General features: G+C 40.9%; 1 protein-coding gene across 4 annotated transcripts in view; it reads left to right on the forward strand.

Moving 5' to 3' along the window:
* Window positions 1-17636, forward strand: part of si:dkey-87k14.1 (leucine-rich repeat transmembrane protein FLRT2) — a 61399-nt gene extending 43763 nt beyond the window's left edge. For 3 of the 4 annotated variants that reach the window (XM_029729665.1, XM_029729662.1, XM_029729664.1), the window contains one exon: window positions 13290-17636. In XM_029729665.1, coding sequence (XP_029585525.1) covers window positions 13872-15917 — 2046 coding nt within the window. In that variant the 5' untranslated portion in view covers window positions 13290-13871 and the 3' untranslated portion in view covers window positions 15918-17636. Of the gene's footprint in view, window positions 1-369; window positions 1667-13289 lie in introns of those variants that run through there. The other variant, XM_029729663.1, reaches the window with a different exon arrangement.
* Window positions 17637-18027: the final 391 nt, after the last annotated feature.

Consider the following 18027-nt stretch of genomic DNA (forward strand, 5'->3'; position numbering starts at 1 on the left):
TGGATTAAATGTCAGGAATTGTGAAAAACTGACCTTAAATGTATTTGGCTAAGGTGTATGTAAACTTCCGACTTCAACTGTATTTAAAACCAGACACAGATGAAAGGACAAACATATAAGTATCTTTGACATAGATGAATAAGATCAACTTTTAATTATATTTGCTGACATCCTACAGTCCAATTTTGGCACCAGTATAGTCCCTATCTAGCTATATAAACCATGCCTCTCCACAAACATGCCTTCTCCGATGTTGGTTGCAAGTGCAAATTTAAATTAGGTAAGATAATATCATGTTACCATTGGTATATTAAAATGATGAGTGATGTCACATTTTCACCCTGATAATTCATCTAAGTGTTTGACATGGGGAAGGGGCCCAGTAACTTTATTATCAACCTTAATCAATATAGAAACAACAGTCATTTTTCATACTTAGGTCGTCATACTTTGATCTGGTTTCCTTCAAACATCATCCAATTAAATGAAAATCATGAATTTAACTGTTCATGAGCTACCTCTGGAACAGCTTGGGGTCCCTGAAGAGGGAATTGAAACACACTGACTGATTTAGTCAACCAACCATTCTCAATTGGCCCAAGGCCATACGTGAGTCTTTCATAAACCAACATCACTTGCCATAGTCCTTCATAATAAATCATAATCTGGCCTAACACAATACATTACATAAACTGGAATGACACTCTCATTTATGGTTGTACAAAAAGACCAATGTGAAAACCACACCATAAAATATTTTAACAAGCCTCCTCCCCTACATTTGAATTATCACTAAAAGAGCAAAGAAGCCATTTGTGAACTGTAAAGAACCATTGAAGAGCTCAAAGTGTTATTTGAGTCATTATGGTTCCACATAGAACCATCACCCTTCCCCAAAAAATATTGAGGAACACACATTTCTTTAGCGTGTAGTGTGGGACAGCTAGTCATCTTGAAATGGTGGGAGAGACAGAGTGAGAAACGCTTATGTGTGTGCACGTGCGCTAGGGTGTGAGGAAGAGTATGTGTGTGTGTGTGTGTGTGTGTGTGTGAGAGAGAGTGAGAGAGAGAGAGAGAGAGCGAGCAGTTGGGAAAGATCGCTATCAGCTGAATTCATTACAGTTAACGTCTCCCATGGGTTTCAAGGGGAAAAGGCAATTCTTGCATTAGCAATAAACAATTCAATGTTAGTCATTTATGACTAGGAGATCGGACTGCTTTCTTGAGAACTGCGCGCAGCCGGTTCTTTCGGGTGTACATGAAGGGGTGGGAGACAAAAGTCCCATCTCTTCGCCTAATGTAATCCTTTAATCTTTTGAAGGCAGCGCAGAACTTGGTGGCGCCTCTGAACCAGCCCGGGAGGCGAAGAACTGCTGCTGTGGCATCGCCAGCGGAGTACAGGAGTAACGGAGCATACCGCGGATAAACTGAATCGTTGCCCGGACCAGCATGCCCCCAGCATGCCCTCCACAACAACCACCCGCCTCGGGGAATTCTCGGGCAGAGCCGCTAGGACCCTGGAGTACACCAGTCAAGATGTGGAAGCCTGAAAGCCTGACAGAGTGAACGCCTGCACTGGGTGTCATTTACGGGGGAAACGGACCAAGGATAGTTCACCATGCCCCATGGATATACAATAAAACGACGTTCAGCATTCCTGAAAAAGGTGAAGTAAGACCATCTTACTGCCTAAAACCAGTTTTATCGCTGACATCTGGATATGCGTTATTAAATACCTACAGCGCTGTCCACTATAGCCTAATAACACTACGGTGGTAAATATACATATATTTTAAAACTTTAGCTAAAATAGGATTAATTTGATTTCACGCATATGGTTTATGTTTTATGCACAATATAGTCTATTGTTTTGTATTTTATTTCGACATGGAAAACAAGCCTATATGAAACACTGACTGCATATTTTTTTTAAACGTACTTTATATGTATTTTCCATTTGATTTCAAATCAGGTACTTCAAGTGAGCCGTTTCAGACATCAAATCTATTGGCACTGAGTCTCGATTTTCCCTTTTTGCGCAGCGTTTGAAATTCACCTGCGGTTCGTGACAAATTGGTAATGATACGGAACTTTTACCTACGCTGCTATTGGCAGCTGTAACTGACATTTATTTAAATTGCTGGCTATATTGACACATCGGCTCAGGATTCTATTTAAAGATGTTGCCAGTCCGGTGCTTCACCTGGATTAGGGGCAGAGTTAGGTATTCACTATCCAGTTCAGAAGCTGATGATCCGTGTTACACAAAAAACAAATGTTTCTATATAGTGCCAAATAAGGGTTATTTGGCTTGTAACAATAGTGGAACCCTTTTTGATGCTACATAGAAACGTTTTTTTTAAGGTTCTATAAGGAACCATGCTCGTACTGTTCTAAATGGAACCTTTGTGGTGCTATGAAGAACCCTTTCCTACGGTTTTTATAAAGAACTATAAAAAAAGGTTCTATATAGCACAAAAAAGGGTGCCACTATGGTTTCAACCCTTTTTAATGGTTCTTTATAATATTTGTATGTATTATTGGTCCCCATTAGCTGCTAACAAGGCAGCAGCAACTCTTCCTGGGGTCCAGCAACATAAGACAGTTACATACAGTTTCAAATACTACATGACATTACATAACATAACACCTTACTGAACACATACAGTGTATTCCCTCAGGCCACCATTCCACCATCACATATTTACAGTACAACATACATGTGCACATGTGTAGAGTGCGTCTTATCATGTGTACGCGTGTCTGTGGAATAGAGTTCTATGTAGCCATGGCTCTATGTAGTAATGTGTGCCTCCCATTGTCTATAGTACCTTTACTGAGAATGGTTCTATTAAAAAAAAAAAAAATTCTCAATCTCTAAGGTTCTACAAAGGTTCTAAGGTTCTGTTAGCCAGCAAGAAGATAATTTAGAAACACTGATTTAGTCCATAGCTCACCAGTGACAGAAGGCCACATGTGAGGGTTACCTAAAACACCATTACCATCTATAATCATTTAGTCATATAATAGCAAAACACAACAGATTAGATCAACTGGAATGACACTCTGACTCAAGGATGCACACAAAAAAGCTGTGGGCAAACCACATCCCAAAATATTTCAATGAGCTGCCACCCCGACATTTTAATTATCACCAAAAGAAAAAAACAACCCTTTTCTGAATAGCAAGCAACCAAAGGGCTCAAAGGGTTCTTTGGGTCAGTATGGTTCCACATCGTTCCATCATCCTTCCCAAAGAACCCTTGAGGAACACTAGTTGTCAGCCAGGCTTCGCTTCCTCCTGTCCTGGCAGGGTAAAAAGTAGAGGGTTATACTATATTATCAGATAATGTCTTGGACATTTTCAATGACATTTGAGGAAATGACAGCCAGCCAGGTGTAATGTCATTACTTGTCCCCATCTCTCTTCTCTACCTTTATAATTCATGTGGTCATATCTGGAGCTCTGTCCCAGAGTTGTCATGCCCATAGGGGGCACAGGGACACATGCCCCCTCAGATTAGCCCAGTTTTTTTCTCTCCCTGTAACACTACTAGCCACCTACCAATTATATGAAGTTGGCTTTAGCTAGCCCAAATAGGATCCCGATCTCCAAACCTCATAACTAGCTACCAAGAGGTCATTTCAGGCTATCAATCGAGTTAGAGTAGCTAGCTTCCCTAACTAGTTTAGCTGGCATGCATGCTGGCAAGGTTGGAAGACTTAAGAAAAGCAAGCAATAACGTAATGTACTGAATAAGACTCATTCTTTTCAACCATTAATCCAGACTTTAGCAGAGATGTAGAGAAACATATTTAGCTTCTTTAAAAAAAGAACCACCAGTCATGAGGATACAGACAGCTAAAGAGGTATGCTTAGATATGCAGAAAAATATACATACTTTTTTTTTTACATAGAATTAAGCATAATGATTATGGCTATAGATTGCAGTAAAAAGCAGTTTCAGGTGTTTGAAAAATGCTAAATTCTTCAACTTCAGTGGGGGGGGCTAGCCCCCTCCAGACTACCCCCCAGCCATCCTCAAGTACTATTTTTCCCCTCAGATTTTTTGGGGTGCATGACGCCCCTGTTCAGTCCCTTCAGCTTTAAATATTGATACTGCTTGAGGTTGCATAATGTAGATATTGTCAGTTATGGGAGGTGGATTGCAAGTACATTTTTTACTGCTTGAATACAACTGGAATTAGTCCACTCGTGTTTAAATGTGAATCATTGTCTTACATGGGTCATTCTTGAATTGCGGTGGCATTTGCAACCATAAACAACACATGAAAATGAATAATAGTTAGACATCAAACATGTTTTTGTTTATATTGGACTGTTTATTAATGATAAAACATAATGCAAGTCCTTTACTACAAGACTTTATACTTATTCATCGTTTAAAGTACTTAGGGCAAGCAAACTGGCTTGTCCTAGTAGTGATCTGTAGAGTTGTAGTGTTTTGGTGATTTAGAGATATCAATTATTTAGAATGTTAGAAAGTGAACAAAAGTTTTTCATATTTTGTACAGATCAATTGAACAAAAAAGGCAATTTAAATAAATAAAAAATGACGAGTATAATGTGTGTCCCTCAGTTCTATGTCATTGGTGTTAGCGCCTTGAAAATCACTCATTACAAAGATATACAGGGACCTTGAGTCTTCTCTCCAGTGGCAAACTGTTATCGGAGGAGGGGTCTATATTAAAGAAAATGATTAGCTAATCACACCTTTTTAGTATGTCATACATTTGAGGATTCCATTGATCATTTGGTGTGTCTAAATCCAAAGTGTCACTTAGTTTTACTCAATTTAAATGAAGGGCAATAACATTGTCAGAAAAATGATTAATCATACCACTTTAGCAAAAGATGTTTAAAGTATTGATAACCTTAGGTTTTAGCGTTTGTGACCCCTAATTTTCCTAAAATGTCTCATTGGTGTTACCATCATTGATGTTATTACTCTAACCGGTGGCACACTGTTATCATTGTGGTCAAATTATTAAACATCATTAAGCTACCATATTAGTTGGTTTAGAATAGGATGTATCCAAATATTTTTTTCCCAAATGCCACTGTAATTCAAGAATGACCCACATGCTCTTTTGTATCTGGAATGATGTCAACTCTCCATTTTATGTTTTAGAGCATAATCGTCATCAACGGCATATATAGGCAAATCAACTTCACTGGAGTATTGTTGCCCATGCTTTAGCTTCAGTTGCAAGATTCTGTTCCCCCTCTAACTAAAACAACTGAATCACAACATTTTGAATTTAAATAGAACTGATGTGTATGTGTACATGCATGTATGTGTGTTTTGAGAGAGAGACATATTATGAAATGTAATTCTTCATGTGTATCTCTCTCTCTCTCTCTCTCTCTCATTACTATTGGAGGACTGTGCAGTGCTTCTTGTGAGTGCAGTGGAGCAAATCTCTGTCCATCACCGTGGCATTTGACAGATTAAACACCTCAATGCCCTCTACAAGTTTGGGTGCACAGAGCCAGTGATCTCTTTAGCATCACTCCCTTCACCACTATGCAAAAGTCATTTGGGAGTTTTCTTTATTCCTGACTCAATTTACTTTACTTATTTATTGATTGATCTATTTATTAATTTATGTATGCATCTGTTTTTCTATTTATTTCTCTCTCTCACTCTGATTGTTTCATTCAGCATTTCTTGCCAGCTTCAGCACATGCAGCAAAAAATTATTCTATACATTTTAAAAAGTTGAAAATGTACAGTTAACTGCCAAAATAAAGAAAACACTTGAGTAAATGAGGGATACAATGTCTATTGAAAGCATGTGCTTCCACACAGGTTTGGTTCCTGAGTTAATGAAGTAATTAAGATCCCATCATGCTCAGTGTCATGTATAAAAATGCCCAGTTGCCGATTATTTTGGCTCCCATGGCTAGAAGAAGAGATCTCAGTGAGTTTAAATGAGGGGGTCTCAAAGGTGCATCGCGAGTTTCAAATGTGTGTGTGCGTGTGTGCACCCGCAGCCCTTTCTCGAGGCAGGTGCTCAAAATGCTAAAAGGGCATTCCCCCTGATTCAATTTAGTTTTTTACTTTCATAATTAATGTCTTGAATTTGTTAACATAACAATTAGCTCTGTAGTGAACGTTTTACATAAGCCTATTTCTTTCTGCAACAATGCACTCACTCATCATCGCAAATTGTAAGCAAGCTACACTGAACAATAATATAAATGCAACATGTAAAGGATTGGTCCCATGTTTCATGAGCTGAAATAAAAGATCCCAGAAATGTTCCATATGCAAAAAAAGCTTATTTCTCTCAAATTTTGTGCACAAATTTGTTTACATCCCTGTTAGTGAGTATTTCTCCTTTGCCAAGATAATCCATCCACCTGACAGGTGTGGCATATGAATAAGATGATTAAACAGCATTATCAATACACAGGTGCACCTTGTGCTGGGTTCAATAAAAGGCCACTCTAAAATGTGCAGTTTTGTCACACAACACAATGCCACAGATGTCTCAAATTTTGAGGGCACATGCAAGTGGCATGCTAACTGCAGGAATGTCCACCAGATCTGTTGCCAGAGAATTGAATGTTAATTTCTCTACCATAAGCCGCCTCTTGCGTCATTTTAGAGAATTTGGCAGTATGTCCAATCAGCCTCACAACCGCAGACCACATGTAACCACACCAGCCCAGGACCTCCACATCTGGCTTCTTCACCAGCGGGATCGTCTTAGACCAGCCACCCGGACAGCTGATGAAACTGTGGGTTTGCACAATTGAAGAATTTCTGTCAGAAACAATCTCAGGGAAGCTCATCTGCATGCTCGTTGTCCTCACCAGGGTCTTGACCTGACTGCAGTTCGGCGTCGTAACCGACTTCAGTGGGCAAAGGCTCACCTTCAATGGCCACTGGCGTGCTGATGAAGTCTGCTCTTCACGGGTGAATCCCGGTTTCAACTGTACCGGGCAGATGGCAGAAAGCTTGAATTGCATCGTGTGGGCTAGCGGTTTGCTGATGTCAGTAGAGTGCCCCATGGTTATGGCATGGGCAGGCATAAGCTTTGGACATTGAACACAATTGCATTTTATCAATGGAAATTTGAATGCACAGAGATACCATCGCCTCATGTTTCAGCATGATAATGCACATCCAGTGTCTCAAGGATCTGGACACAATTCCTGGAAGCTGATAATGTACCAGTTCTCCCATGGTCTACGTACTCACCAGACATGTCACCCATTGAGCCTGTTTGGGATGCTCTGGGTCAACGTGTACGACTGCGTGCTCCAGTTCCCACCATATCTAGCAACTTCACATTTAAGCCATTTAAGAGGAGTGGGACAACATTCCACAAGCCACAATCAACAGCCTGATCAACTCTATGCGAAGGAGATGTGTCGCGCTGCACGAGGCAAATGGTGGTCACACCAGATACTGAGTGTTTTTCAGGCCCCTACCTTTTTTTAAGGTATCTGTGACCAGCAGATGCATATCTGTATTCCCAGTCATGTGAAATCCATTGATTTGGTTCTAATGAATTTATTTCAATTGACCGATTCCCTTATATCAACTGTAAATCTTTAAAATTGTTGCATGTTGCATTTATATTTTTGTTCGGTGTTGTTACAGTGCCTCCTATAGACATGATTGACATGAGGAGAAGAGGGTGGGCAATCAGCTGATCATTGATGTTGATGACTCATGTAAATCGTCTCTTTAGCTAGCTCTATTTCTTTTACTGATTGTTACGTCTCTATGTCTTTTTGCCTCTCTCTGCTGCACGTATCAGCCAACCAGATCGAATATTGATTATGTAGGCTAAATCAAGTGTTATCAAGTGTTAATCAAATGGTATGCTGCTGTGGCAGTAATGTTGATACTTAAATTGGGTACTTAGCTACACATACTCGACCGGTGACCGCATGTCTCAAGCCATGCATGTTTGGATACCGAGCGGGCAATCTCTGTACAGGGCATATTGGGAAAAAGGGGCAACCGGGACAGGGTGGGGGGTGGCAAACTTTATGACGACTTGCGGGCAGTGAGTTGATAGAAAAATAATAATAATACAAAAAGAAATTGGGGGGGGGGATTATACCACCAGCAAAGGGGCATGTGTTCTGCACAGGTAGAGCCTATCTGAGCACGTGTGTGTCTCAGTCACCAGATCTCAACCCAATTGAACTCTGGAGCAATGCCTGAGACAGCGTTTTCCACCACCATCAACAAACACCAAATTATTGAATTTCTCAGGAAAGAATGGTGTCGCTTCCCTCCAATGGAGTTCCAAACACTTGTAGAATCTATGCCAAGGCACATTGAAGCTGTTCTGGTGGCCCAATGCCCTAAGACACTTTATGTTGGTATTTTCTTAATTTTGGCAATTGCATGTACAGTGCAGTGAAAAGTAATTGCCCCCTTTCTGATTTTCTCTATTTTTGCATATTTTTTTATAGTCAGGGTTGGAGAGTAACGGATTACATGTAATCTGTTACATGTAAGGGATTACAAAAAAACTAACTGTAATCCGTTACGTTACCAGCCAAAATATTGTAATCAGATTACGGATACTTTTGAAAATTATTAATTTTTAATTCAGAAAGGATGTTTGCGAAGGAAAAATTGTTGAGACTCCTCTGTTTTTTCAATGACATTTAAATCAGCATTGAAAAAATTTGCAAATTTACGTTTGTTCCACCTGAGCGAGTCTGACCACAAGTCAGAGACCACTATGATGACACACCAAATGTGTTCGATGGATCGCGAGAAAAGAAAAGGAATAGGCTTTTGTAGGCTACAGTCCATGCTATGTCTTCCAATGGCGCGACTGCTGTCGGCATCCAAAGAGTATCCAACTTCAATAAACGCTTGGAGGTAAGGATGACAGGAGTGGTGTAGTCTACGGCGATATGGATATCACTTATTATTGATATCTACATAGCGCATTGATGTGAATCACAACGCAGCTCTCTCATTTAGCTATTTGCGCCTTATAGATTGTGGTTGTTGTGGATGGCTGTTCACAAATCTTTATGTGTATTTGAACCCAATAATGGTTGAATTCAAGAAGTTTAAGCTGTTTATCAATCATTGTTTTTGAAACCAGTGGACAGCCAGTGAAAAATGCGCTCTTGCAACAGCTGCATAGTGCGGATCCCAGCCTATGGAATAAAAGTGGGGCTTTTATTGCTCAATTTAATTCATGCTGATAAAAAAAGAATCCATAGGCCTAATGGACACATGCTGAAACTCGCACACTTTTTATAGAATTAAAAAGGAGCAATCTGCAGTTGCTACATCCATTTTTTGACTTATAAAATGATATAGAATTATATATAACCCTTGAATGAATAGGTGTGTCCCAACTTTTGACTGGTATAGTACATACATTACCAGTCAAAAGTTGACACACCTACTCATTCAAGGGTTTTTCTTTATTTTTTACTATTTTCTATATTGTAGAATAAAAGTGACGTCATAACTAGGAAATAACACATAGGGAATCATGTAGTAACCAAAAAAGTTTTAAACTAATCAAAATTAATTTTATATTTGAGATTCTTCAAAGTAGCCACCCTTTAAGTTGATGACAGCTTTGCACACTCTTGGCATTCTATCAACCAGCTTCATGAGATAGTTTCCTGGAATGCATTTCAGTTAACAGGTGTGCCTTCTTTAAAGTTAATTTGCAGAATTGATTTCCTTCTTAATGCGTTTGAGCCAATCAATGTGTTGTGACAAGGTAGGGGTGGTATACGGAGGTGTACGGAGGCGGAGGTGTGCTGGTTTGAGGGTGCTTTGCTGGTGACACTGTCAGTGATTTATTTAGAATTCAAAGAACACGTAACCAGCATGGCTACCACAGCAATCTGCAGCGATATATATATATATACTTATATATATATATATATATATATAGATATATTTATATATCTAGTTGAACAGTTTAACTAAACTCATGAGGCATATAAATTATATTCCTCAAGAATCAATGGATATAGATATCTATGTCCATTGATTCTTGAGGAATATAATTTATATGCCTCATGAGCTTAGTTCAACTGTCGTACTCCATGAGAACCCAAAATAGAAGTTTGTTTTTCTCCAAATAGGCTGTACAGTGTTTATTCACATTTACATTTATTCAAATGTAGGAACTGGGTTCTACAGTTTGACCCCACTGCAATCTGGCTCCCGATACAGCAGTCATTTTTTTTATTACCATAGCATTTTATATGTTCTCTATAGTTATGTACTTGAAAATGTATAAATTGACCAATTTGGCACATTTGGGCAAACTCCTGGCTGACTTGATACAAAATATTGTGTAGTGAAATAATTATTCACTGGATCAATCTGAAACTTTGCACACATACTGCTGCCATCTTTTGAATAACATCAAAATTACACATAGAATCCTAACTCAATGTATGCCTTTCTCTTGCATTTCAAAGATCTAATGTCTTATATTATCCTGCATTAATTTCACATTTCCACAAACTTCAAAGTGTTTCCTTTCAAATGGTATCAAGAATATGCATATCATTTCTTCAGGTACTGAGCTACAGGCAGTTAGATTTGAGTATGTAATTAGAGGTGAAAATTTAAAAAAGGGGTCGGATTCTTAAGAGAATTTATGAATCGTATTATTATATGTAGTAGAAAGCGACGGGTTAGAAGAAGCCTACATAACCAACCCATAAAGTAAAATGTAACATCCATATATGGCCAGCTATGTAAACTTAACATTGATTTATTCTGCAATACTGTAGATGTTGTTCAATTGGTAACATACATTTTTGTCTTCTTCTAATGCCTCTGAAGGGGAAAGTAATCTAAAAGTAACTGAATGTAATCTGATTACGTTACTGAGTTTGGGTAATCCAAAAGTTACGCTACTGATAAAAAAATGTGGACAGGTAACTAGTAACTGTAACAGATTACATTTAGAAAGTAACCTAGCCAACCCTGTTTATACTGAATGTTATTAGATCATCAACCAAAACCTAATATTAGATAAAGGGAACCTGAGTTTACAAACAACCCCCCAAAATTATACTTACTTTATTTATTTAATAAACAAAGTTTTGCAACACCATGTGTGAAAAATGAATTGCCCCCTGATTGCTCCACCTTTAGCTCCAATGACTGCAACCATTTTTTAAAGCTTTATTTAACTAGGCAAGTCAGTTAAGAACAAATTCTTACTTACAATGACAGCCTACCAGGGAAAAGTGGATTAACTGCCTTGTTCAGGGGCAGAACAACAAATTTTTACCATATCAGCTCAGGGATTTGATCCAGCAACCTTTGGTTACTGGCCCAATGCTCTAAACACTAAGCTACCTGCCACCCCAAATGCTTCCTGTTGTTGTTATTTATTCTCTCACCTCGCTGTGGAAGAATTTTGATTTCATTTCCAGTCCTGCCACAAAATCTCAATTGGGATTAGGTCTGGACTTTGACAAGGACATTCCAAATCTTAAAATGTGTTGCTTTTAACCATTTTTATGTAGACTTGATTATGTGTTTTGGGGTGACAGGTAGCCAAGTGGTTAGAGCATTGGACTTGTAACCAAAAGGTTGCAAGATCAAATCCCCAAGCAGACAAGGTTAATATTTTAAAAAATATATATATTTATAACAATCTGTTGTTCTGCCCCTGAACAAGGCAGTTAACCCACTGTTCCTAGGCTGTCATTTAAAATAAGAATTTGTTCTTAACTGACTTGCCTAGTTAAGTAAAGGTAAAAAATGAAATAAAATGTGTTTTGGATCATTGTCTTGCTGCATGACCCAACTGCGCTTCAGCTTTACCTCACAGATGTATGGCCTGACATTATCCTGTAGAATTCTCTGATACAGAGCAGAATTCATTGTTCCTTCTAAAGCAAGTCGTCCAGGTCCTGAGGCAGCAAAGCATCTCCAAACCATCACACTACCACCACCATGCTTGACCATTGGTATGAGGTTTTTACAGTGGAATACAGTGTTTGGTTTTTGCCAGACAAAATGGGACCCATCTTGTCTAAAAAGTTGACTGAAGTTTGCCAAAAAGAACCTGGAAGCACCTTGACGATCATCAAGACTCGTGGAAAAATGTTCTATGGACAGATGAATCAAAGTATAACTACTCTGTATCAGAGAATTCTACAGGAGAATGTCAGGCCATCTGTCTGTGAGCTGAAACGCAGCTGGGTTACGCAGCTAGACAATGATCCAAAACATACAATCAAGTCTACATGGAAATGGCTAAAAAGCAACACATTTTATGTTTGGGAATGGCCTAATCAAAGACCAGACCTAGTCCCAATTGAGATGTTGTGGCAGGACTTGAAGCGAGCAGTTCATGCTTGAAAACTAACAAATGTTTCTGAATTAAAGCAATTCTGCATGCAAGTGTGGTCCAGAATTCCCCTACAGCAACGTGAGTGACTGATCAACAACTACAGGAAGTGTTTGGTTGGAGTCATTGCAGCTAAAGGTGGCACAACCAGTTATTGAGTGTAAGGGGGCAATTACTTTTTTACACAGGGGCATTGGGTGTTGCATAAATTTGTTTATGAAATACATTAAATTAGTATATCATTGTTGTGTTATTTGTTCACTCAGGTTACCTTTATCTAATATTAGGTTTTGGTTGAAGATCTGATAACATTCAGTATCAAAAATATGCAAATGTAGAGACAATTAGAAAGGGGGAAAATACTTATTCACAACACTGAAAATGCGCAACTCCACACAATAATGTTTCCATTGTTCCATTATTATATGGCCACAATTGGATTAAACCTACAATGCTTCATGGACATTTTCATTGACACTTCTACCTGTGATTCATTTGTACAACTATGTTACAAATCACAATGGCCAGCTGTTTCATGACATAATTACAGCTGTAAGGAAACTGTAATGTAAAGTGTTACATTATTTTTACAACAAGAGCATTATTCAACGTTCACTGTTCTATATAACATCCACGGCTGCAGTACATGTCTGGTGAGGGATATGAAATAAGTGTGTCTATCAGATTTACCATGCACTAGTCTGTCAACATGATATCATTGAAAAGCATCAGTCTGGTAAACTTTTGTTGAAAGATAAGCTTCACAAGATGTGATGCATAAGTCAATTCATGTTGAGTCTGTTCTCTCTAATTTCCAATGCTTCACTTTGTATTTGAGGGATAGAAATTGAAGTCTTCCTTTCTGTTTATTTAGAGGGAAAGCATGCATTCTAAGATCATCCCACTGATTTCTTCATTTGTCTCTTTGAAAATAGGCCTCTGGATCCAAATGTCAATTCCAACGGAGGCAGCATCAGTCTGGGCCCAGCCGTGTGTGACGTGAGAGAGTGAAACAACGAGAGAGTGAAAGACAGAGAGAGAGGAAGAGAAGGAGGAGGAGGGGTCTCTCCGATGATAACCCTGAGTGTACCATACATGGCTCTCTAGTAGCCACCATTTTAAATTGGCCCTTACAGTGCACTGCGGCGGCTGACCTAGAGTGAAAATGTGATGAGCTTTGCTATCATCCCCGTAGCGAGCTAGTGAGTGTGGATGGCGGCCGGTGAAGGAGGCACATTGCTTAATGAGACCATTGCTCTTGTGTTGGGACGCTTAGGACAGGCAATTACGGAGGAATTACCACCAGAGGCCTCCTCCAGCACTGCTGCTGCTGCCGCTCCACCACTGCTTACTGCTGGAGCAGCGAACTAAGCATTCACAGCTGGTTACAGAACTTTTTTATTCTGGTGGATTTTTACTATTTTTGTTCTTTTTTTTCTTTTTTGCTACTGGTTGTTGTGATTGTCATTTGTCGTTCTTTTAACGACATCTCGGTCAGTTCTGACCTATCTTTTATAATGGAGCTACATCCATTGCGTGTTTGGAATAAGGACTGGGCCTCTTTCCTCCGGCCATGGATACCCATACTGCTGGGCCTGCACATGCAGTTCTCTCAGGCGTCCGGCTCAAGCTGCCCAGAGGAGTGCCGCTGTGACAGGACCTTTGTTTACTGCAACGAGAGGAGCCTGACCTCGGTGCCTCTAGGGATTGGAGAGGGCTACAAGACCCTCTACCTCCACAACAACCAGATCAACAATGCCGGCTTCCCCTCGGAGCTTCACAACGTCGCCTCCGTGGAGACTGTCTATCTCTATGGTAACCAGCTGGACGAGTTTCCCATCAACCTGCCCAAGAACGTACGGGTACTGCACCTTCAGGAGAACAACATCCAAACCATCTCAAGGGCCGCGCTGGCTCAGCTGCTGTGGTTGGAGGAGCTCCACCTGGACGATAACTCCATCTCCACAGTTGGGGTGGAAGAAGGGGCATTCAGGGAGGCCGTCAGCCTCAAGATGCTCTTCCTCACCAAGAACCACCTGAGCAGTGTCCCTATTGGTCTCCCTGAGGACCTCAAAGAGTTGCGATTGGACGAGAACCGGATTGCAGTGATCACCGAGGAGGCGCTCAGGAATGTGACGAGGTTAGAGCGCCTCCTGCTGGACGGGAACCTGCTGACAGACGAGGGCGTGGCCCCTGGAACCTTCCAGGACCTGGTGACACTACGGGAGCTGTCTCTGGCGCGGAACTCCCTTACCTACCCGCCCCCGCTGCTCCCGGGGGACGTTCTGGTGAAGCTGAACTTTCAGGATAATCAGATGAATGAGATCCCTGTGACGGCCTTCGCGGGGCTGAGAAAGCTGGAGAGGCTAGATATTTCCAACAACCAGCTGCAGTCCCTGACAGAGGGGGTCTTTGATGGCCTCGTCAGCCTCAGACAGCTCACTGTTCGAAACAACCTTTGGCTGTGTGACTGCAGCATTAACTGGGTCATACTGTGGTTAAAGTCTCTGCCAGTCTCCCTCAATGTGCGCGGCTTCATGTGCCAGAAGCCCGAAACTGTCCGGGGCATGGTAATCAGAGAGCTGAACACCGAGCTTATCCAGTGCCCTCGCAGCACCACGGCTGCCCTGCCGCCCACCCACTTGCCCCCCACCTCGAAAGGCCTCACCACCCGCTTCCCTCCCTCCTCCACAGGCTACCCCTCAGACACGGAGTCTCTCTCTCCCCCATCCAGGCTCCCGTTCTCACCCACACATCACCCCCCTCTCGTCCCCTCCTCCCCTCCCAGAGATGGGGAACAGAGGACTAACCTGCCGCCCCTGGTCCCTGAGCGGGAGACCCTGCAGATCAAGTTCACCATACTCAATGGTTCAGCCATCCACGTCAGCTGGGTGGCCTCCTTTCCTGTCACAGCCTACAAGGTCACCTGGGCCAAGATGGGTCCCAGCCTGTCGGGAGACACAGTGAGGGAGAGGATGGTGGGAGGGGAGCACCGGGGCATACGGTTGGTCAACCTCAAGCCTAAGTCCACCTACCGGATCTGTGTCATCCCGTTGGATGCGTTCAATAACTACCGGCCCAAGGATGATACAGTGTGTTCAGAGGCTGTGACTAAGCCGGTCTCCTATGGCCTAGGTAATAATACAGGGCCACCGGGGCCGGAGCAGGCCACCCAGCAGGACCCCAGTTCCCCCTTTCTTCTGGCTGGCCTTATCGGAGGGGCCGTGATCGTAGTTCTGGTGCTTCTCCTTAGCATATTCTGCTGGCACATGCACAAGAAGGGTCGGTCGTCCTCGGCCAAGTGGAAATACAATAAGGGCAGGAGAAAAGACGACTACTGCGAGGCAGGAACCAAAAAGGATAACTCTATACTGGAAATGACTGAGACCAGCTTCCAGATAGCGTCCCTGAACAACGAGCAGCTCCTCAAGGGAGACTACCGCATACAGCCCATTTATACCCCTAATGGGGGCATTGGCTTCAGAGACTGCCCTCTGGGAAGCAATAGCACAGTATACTGCAAGAACAATGTTCAAGCAGACGCAGACTTTTGCCGTACATGATGGTTTTGCATAGCAGAGTGTTATAGAACCCCCTTTGTATTAACAAATACACTTAACTACATACAGTACACTGAACAGTATATTTCAAAGACCTCTGTGTCTGCAATGTAATTTATACACCGGCTGGACTATAATGTTGAATTCAGCTAACTTTTATATTCCCTTAGTAAAAAAATGCTAATTGATTTATAAGTTATTGATTTCTCAAAGTTGTGTTACTCGGTTCTGTGCAGCCAGTTCTTTACAATCAGAGCTTTCTCTCATCATCTTATATTTTGAGCTCCATAAAGATTGGGCCATGTGGAAGTCATATGATAGTCAGACGGTCTACTCATTCCTATAAAAATAGCCTAGCCAGTAATGAGTCTAACATGCACAATGTCCATAACAGATATAGCTACATCCCATGTTTTGGCAATGGAAATTAAAACAAATAGGGTTTATGTCAGAGACTTGATGTGGCAACTCAATGTGACAGAGAGAACCAACCATTCAGGAAATGATCTTTGGAGATAAATATTTTCTCACAGTAAGGATTTGAGAGAGAATGGGAGAGAGTATGGGAAGGAGGGAGGAAGGGGAGGGGAAGAGAGAGGGAAAGAGGGAGAGAATCTGTTCATGCAAATGTACCACAAGAGGGCAGAATCTTTCATGATTGTCAATGATTCATTCATGATTCTTTATCTTTTTATTTGCTTGGACATTGCTGACTACTGAATAGTAGTTCTGCCTATGTAAGTAATACTGCAGTGAGTGTCTCTCTTTCATCATTTCATCTACATAACAAAGACACATTTCTATGAACACAGTGTTGAGAAGTGTTGGTCAAATGGCTGCATGGATTCCAGGGCTGGTATACATATAGTGTCTCAGATTAGATGTGCTGTTCTAGGATCATGTCCCCCTCTGTCATCTTATACAAAAGGCTACACTGATCCTAGATCAGCACTCCTATTCTGAGATGCTTGATACATGCGGCCTCTGATTCAAGTATTTCTTTCAGTAACAACACTCTGTTATGTTCTTGGCCAGTGGTCAATCACCACAACTTGGAAATACTGTTCATGAAATGGTAGTAGGCTACTGTAGTTATGAACTTTGTTGAACCTTTTGATTGTTTCCCAAGCTGTTCAAAAACAGATTTGTTTTCTCATGGACTTGACTCTGCAAATCATGCACAGGTCATAAGTTTGCATTGTATGCTTTCCAAAAACTAAAATTAAAGCATAAGGAAACTGTACATTGTATAGTTGAGAATGAAAGATCAACAAGCACATCTGTCAAGATAGTTGGATACTAAGCAGCTATTTCAGTTTTTGTTCAGCAAAAAATAATGTTATGGTAATATATTATATGTGCCTTGAAATGATCAGCTCATAATGTAAAGTCTTTTGAATCCATGTGTTTTTGCACAAAAGTGTAATGTAAATACATTCAATTGACATTGAATTGTTGTTGAAAAAACGATTGCCTTGTATTTGATTATTTATTTGTATCTTGTTGCTTTATCAGTCTTATCGCATCTCTTTATCACGTAAGACATTTTTATCTGTGATGCTACGGTCTTCTCTGGGAGAAATACACAAATTATGTAGAGAGTATATCATCGATGCTTTGAGTTATTTTCTACCAAAATGTGTCCTCAGCTCTCACAAAAGTTGGGCCCTAATTTGGAAGGGACACGTGTAGGCTGGATAATAAATAAAAAAGTCAAACACTGAATGTTACCCTTGAGAACAAATTCTGTGGTGATGATACTGCAATTTGTTTGTCACAAAATGTATTGTGTCCCATATCAAATCGCTTGTTTAGGGGATGTGGAACATTGAGGGATAGCTTTTATATCGCTAACATTCCAAAATGATATACGTTACTGGAGTAAGTTGCATCCCTCATCCTCAGACATTTTGTCAACCTCCGACATTCCATTTCATGAAGCTTCTATTCTAGCATCTATTTTTAACGAGTCTCTAGTCTAGTGAAAGGTCATTTATACTTTAGCCAAGCTCTGCCCGCACTGAAGATCAGACAGACTTGTAGTCCACTTTGGCTCTTTGCCACCTTTTCTACTGATGGCTGCAATTACATGATCCGGTACCGATCCAGGTCA

This window comes from Salmo trutta, chromosome 33, assembly GCF_901001165.1.
Source record: "Salmo trutta chromosome 33, fSalTru1.1, whole genome shotgun sequence".
Classification (NCBI taxonomy): domain Eukaryota; kingdom Metazoa; phylum Chordata; class Actinopteri; order Salmoniformes; family Salmonidae; genus Salmo; species Salmo trutta.